The sequence below is a fragment of the Limulus polyphemus genome, unplaced genomic scaffold (genome assembly GCF_000517525.1).
Source record: "Limulus polyphemus unplaced genomic scaffold, Limulus_polyphemus-2.1.2 Scaffold538, whole genome shotgun sequence".
In the NCBI taxonomy this organism is placed as follows: Eukaryota; Metazoa; Arthropoda; class Merostomata; order Xiphosura; family Limulidae; genus Limulus; species Limulus polyphemus.
Window position 1 is genome coordinate 495,814 of NW_013666148.1, and position 5,742 is coordinate 501,555.

At 31.5% G+C, this 5,742-nt stretch overlaps 1 protein-coding gene across 1 annotated transcript in view; it reads left to right on the forward strand.

Annotated features, from left to right (window-relative positions):
* The window catches only part of LOC106458959, a 48,038-nt gene that overhangs the window by 6,833 nt on the left and 35,463 nt on the right, over positions 1–5,742 (forward strand). Inside the window, exon 3 of the mRNA XM_013918528.2 lies at positions 4,485–4,615. Coding sequence (XP_013773982.2) covers positions 4,485–4,615 — 131 coding nt within the window. The remainder of the gene's footprint in view (positions 1–4,484; positions 4,616–5,742) is intronic.

Here is a 5,742-nt window from a genome sequence, read left to right on the forward strand (position 1 = left end):
TTCTTTGTGGCTACAGAGGTATTGTTTCCTTTCTTATATTCAAACAGTATTACATGCTGAATGTGTGTCTCGTTGTGTGGTATCACTATAAGGGATTAGAGTATACTAAACTTTACACATTATATAGGCTACACTAACATGACTTTTAGGTGGTTTGTTTAACTGTTATATGTGATGTGGAGTGGTTAATGAAAGTGTTCCAAAATGCAACATTAATTTCTTGACGACCTAATATAATCAATATTCATGTATTAGCCACAGTTCTCACTATACTAATATTTTAAATATAATTTATTCAAAGGAACACAAGTCGGTAGGATTCCTCTGGAAGTTCATTGAAATATTATTGGGAAGGGCTCTATAGAGAGTTAACTATATAACCAAAGCTTGAACTTTAATGGCTGTTCACTGTGATTGATTTTTATTGATTGGACTATTGCTCAACAAAAACTTTTATAGTGTCAGATGTAATATGGCAGTTGATAAATTTGGCACATGAACGTAATTCATCTCAGTCTAAAACCAATGCTAAGTAGGTTAGATAATGTCCTTAGTTTAACACAGTTGATTAATTTATTTGACAAAAACAGGAACTTGTGTTATTTTCATTATCCTTCTGGTGCACATCGTTTTGATTGGATATTTGATTGCTGATATTTGGGTAATCTTATACTAACAAATTCGTGCATGGGATATTTTGAAAAACATTTTTATAATGTGTTTTTTGCAGACAAATATTTTTGTCTTCAAAAATTGGGAATTTCCATCTCAGTCCAGGAGATGATATAATCTCATTATTTTATGTGAGCAAAATGATTGATATTTCCATACCATATGAAGCTTTAACTAGCACTTTAGAGGCTTGGCTAACAGTTCATTCCAATTTAGACTTCCAGTAAATGTTATGAATTGCATGCTCAGTCTTTCATACTGCACCCAATGTTATGTAGGAAACCTAACTTTACATTCTCTTATACTGAAATGTTATATTTGGAAACACTGCTCATATCTCTGCACTGCAAATAGCTGTCACCTCACATGCACTGCCATGTAAATTTTTGCACATGCTACAGGCCTTGAACAACGCTCCTACCCCAATGTGTCAATGTGTATTGTGTCAGCCTATCATGCAATCATTATTAAACTACAGCCCACCACCAATAGAAGGGTAGCACAACCTTTATGTGCAGTAATCCTCATGACCACTAGCATGTGAGAACAGGCTCATTCTTTCCTTGACACTGCTGATCTTCAAATTTTTTTGTTTCCATAAGATTTACTAGAATTTTTGCTTATAATGCATTACTGTTTGTTGTGTAATATTTCCTTAATTGTTTTGATTTTCTGAAAGGATGTCAGATTTTAAATTTATCAGTTAGAACTTTCATTTGAATTATTTTGAATTTGATTTTCTTCTTTTAATTGACCTTGTTCTTTTGGGGACACATATCTTGTCTGTTCCTATTGTTTAATCCAACATACAGAGTTTGTCCAGTACTCTTCAAGACCATCATTAGGCTTTTGCACCATTACCATACCTGACTTGCTTGCTTTCTAGCTGATAGCATTAAAAAAAAAAAAGGACACCACAACGTCAGTTTCATGGTTTAACTGGATTAGGCATTCATGTTCCTACATTTCTGACATCTTCTTAGGTTTTTAACACTCCTTTACAGGCGTTTTTCAATACTGTAATGGCAACTGGAGACATTGACAGGCAGTGATATTACAAACATTATACACTGGTTCCATTCTGATCTTGGATCCAGGTTTCTCAACCTCCTTCTTTTATTCATTCAGCTGAGCTTGCTCCAACTATACCTTGATTCACTCTGAAATTAAATTTTCACAAAACACATTGAAAAGTAATAGTTATCCTTTAAAATTTCTTGAAAGAATAACACACAATTTTGTTACAAACAAAATAGCACAGACTAAAAAATGACACACTGCTTCAAAATTTCTGTTACCTATTGTCATTCCTTCCTTAGGAAAATAGTTTTGTTCTTGAAAAATATATTCATCATGCTATAAAACAATTTTACCTACAAGAACAATAATAGTTTGTTTTCAGATCTTTTTCCAAATTTGTAACTTCTTTAAAACTATGCAAATACACATGTGGTGAGTGTAAAGTCACATATATTGTCAAAACAAAACACCAATTAAAAAATATGTACCTATGAATACAGGAGTTTCAAGAAGAACTGGGAATCCATTTCTAAATCCATGTGCTCCCTCCCAATTTATGTACATTTTCAAATTTATATACTAATAGCTTCAAAATTTTAACTTTAAGATTCCAAACTTCAAGCTTCGGGTCAAAGAAAGTCTATGTATCTCAAATGAACATCTAAGCCTAAATAATAACCTCAGATCCTTTCAGCTCTCTATGTTTTGATACACTTATTTAATAAATAAATATTCTTAACTTTTGTAAAATTTACTTATTTTTTTCTCCTGAACAAAGAATTGAAGAATAAAATATCATCGTAAAAGGCAACTAACTACATTGACCTACAAAGCCATCTTTCCTTTCTCAACTACAACCACCACCTTATGAATCTCATTAATCACCTTAACACCAAATTCAGAAATCTGTTTTGAAACAAAACTAAAAAAATGCTCTTATATTTTCTGTATACAACTTTGAATCTCATAAAACCTCCTCTCTCTGTCACGATGAACTTAAGGAAATGTTGCATTTTTTTAGTGCATGTCAAAGAACATTAGATTTATATAAAATGTTATTATTTTGAAAACAAAATGGGATTTAATACTCGCATCTGCCAGTACACTGTACTTTACCACCATAAGAGTAGAACATTCATGAATATCACTACTGTTTGAAAGATTACAAATACTAAATTTCACATTATAAAATCAACATTAACTGATAAACAGAGAATAACAGTTATAATACAAAAGTTATAGGAATAAGATTCTATGCCCAATCTGGATGTTTGAAAAGTTTGATCTTATTCTTAACTACTTGTAAATAATGGAAAATTCTTCCCAAGTTTCTGAACTTCAAACTACTATACATTACTTACAAATTCTCCTGCTTACCATTAAATGTAAGCACCAGCTCCTGGATGAAAAATTGAAGACAAAATATCATAAAATGCAACAAACTAAGCAGCTCATCTTTATCTATTACAAATTACGAAATCATCTCTCCTGGCTCAAAACAACCATTTGATGAATCTGATTAATTGCCTTTACTCAAACATTACTACCTGATTTAAGCATGTTCAAAATGTGAAAATTAACAAACTCTCTCTTAGTACAACCTTGAATAACATTATTACAAAAATACTCATTTTTAAATTTAGTGACGTCAAAGTAAATGAATGTGCTGAAACTGCACTAGCTAAAGGTTTGAACTACTGCTACCCTTCTTGTAAATCAAATTTTGCCATTTGGATGTACTTACAATACTTTAAAGTTCATTCCCATATTCTATGGAAATGACACTCAAAATATAGCTTTATCAGAACAAAAATATGAACTTTTATTTTCCTTATACAACCTCGACTCTCATAAAACATCCTCTCACTCATGATGAACTTTGCCTTAAAGGAGCTCGCTAACAATAATGATTGCTGTTATCAAGCCAGACAAAGTTAGACTAAACAAAAAGGAATGTATCCATAAAATGAATTCTATTCTTGGTGACCAAACAAAGTTTACACCTGGCTAAGTTTAACTATGAAATACACTTTAAGGTATTTCAAAAAAGAATGGATAATCTCCAATGATAATTTTGAAGAAATATTCACATCCAAGTCCCATCCAGACCTTTGCAATGTTTATAATACTGTGTAGGTACTGACATGTTTGATATTACATTTTTTGTTTCCAGACTTATTCTTGTATATTATTATAGATATGGATTTTTATTTTCAATGTTACGTCATGAATATCAGAACGTGTCTGTTGGGTAATAATAAATGCTTATGCTGTATATTCCCTTTAAAGTGGCATCCATACTACTACGACAAGTTAATGTAGTAATTAACTTATAGACTGGTGCCAAGGCAGGAACCTCCTACATGTAAAACCCAGTATGTCCCATTAGCATTCACTTTTTTAAGGAAGTGTTTTTTTTGTTTTTTTTTAGTGCTTGCCAGATAATATTGGTTCACATAAAATGGTATTATTTTGAAAACAAAACAGGGTTTAAAACTAACCTCTGTTTACACACCCTACTTTTAGTGCCATAAAAGTAGCATGTGCATGAGTATCACTAGTTTTTGAATAAATATGAATATTACATTTCACATTATAAAATCAACTTTGACTGGTAAACAAAGAGCAAATGTTTACTTTTCTCATACAAGCTTAAACTAAAATGTAAGTCTGTCATGTCATCAATACAAAAATGAATATTTAACCTTTGTGGTTGAAATATAATATGTATGTGTATGTATATCTATTTAATATTTCAGGAAGTTACTTGACTTTTTTTTTCTTTTTTGCAGTCTGAAGCAGAAAGTTTCCTTGAAGTAGCAAAGGATTTATTGTCTGAAGTGAAGGATGAAGTGGATCATTCTAACTTGGAACTTTTTATTGCAGACTTGCAATCATTCATTGATGGCATAAATGCATTTGGGTATGGTATTGTATGGCAGAGATCAAATGAAATTTTATAAGATTTTTGTGTATTTCATTTTTATTTGTCAGAAATTCAAGATTATACTAGTGGGAGTACATGCACAGCATTTTTGTTTACAACTTATTGAGTTAGAAAATGTAAACAGTTTGGTAAGTAAATAGGCAAGTGGAAAATGGATTACTCCAAATTTTTTGTTAGCAAGTGATATGTTGTCAGAATAATATCAAACTTTTCTTTCTTATATATTATTTGGTAATAAAATGTAATTAAAAAGCAAGTTAATTCAGCTGCAACAAAATTTTGTTTAATTATTGAAGTGTTCTCTAGTGCTCAAAAATGTTTTAAACTCAACAGTATAGCGTATAATAGCTAAAAAATCTTTCCCCAATAATACTGATTTACTTAATAAATTGTGTGGTAGTACATGTTGTTAAAAAAGTGCTTTACTAGCAATTGCTAGTGGGATAACCCTTTAACTGGCAAATGAGAGGTTTCTAGTTTGATTCAGAATCAAGGAAACGCAAAAACTGAATTACAGAGAAAACCTGAAGCCCATCTAGCAGTCATCATACAAACCTAAGATAAGGTATATATAATTGAACATGTAACATATATCTTGGGCCTTGCTCAAGGTAAGGTAGTGCCACAGTACTGCTTCCATTATCATATGAAACATGTATCTTACTCCTTGCTTGGTGTAAAGTGTTACAATAGTACTGCTTCAATTATTTTGTGCTAGTCTAGCATTCATCAGTTTACAAATATTCCATATTGAAATTCAGGAAATGGCTTTTCCAAAATAATTACTATTTATTTAATTGGTAAAATAATAAATCTGAAATATTAGTAATATTTCTTGCAAATCTTTTAACACATTGTAACAGTCAGGTTGGAAAGGTATATGGTTGAGAATGTAATTCTGTTAATTCGATTGGAAGAACACTGATCTCGGGGAAATTTGTGTAAGCCAAAGGTCTTTGGTTCAAAGTGCCATGCCCCCAGTGGCACAGCGGTATGTCTGCAGACTTACAATGCTAGAATCCGGGTTTCGATACCCGTGGTGGGCAGAGCACAGATAGCCCTTGTGTAGCTTTGTGCATAATTAAAAAACAAAAAACAAATAA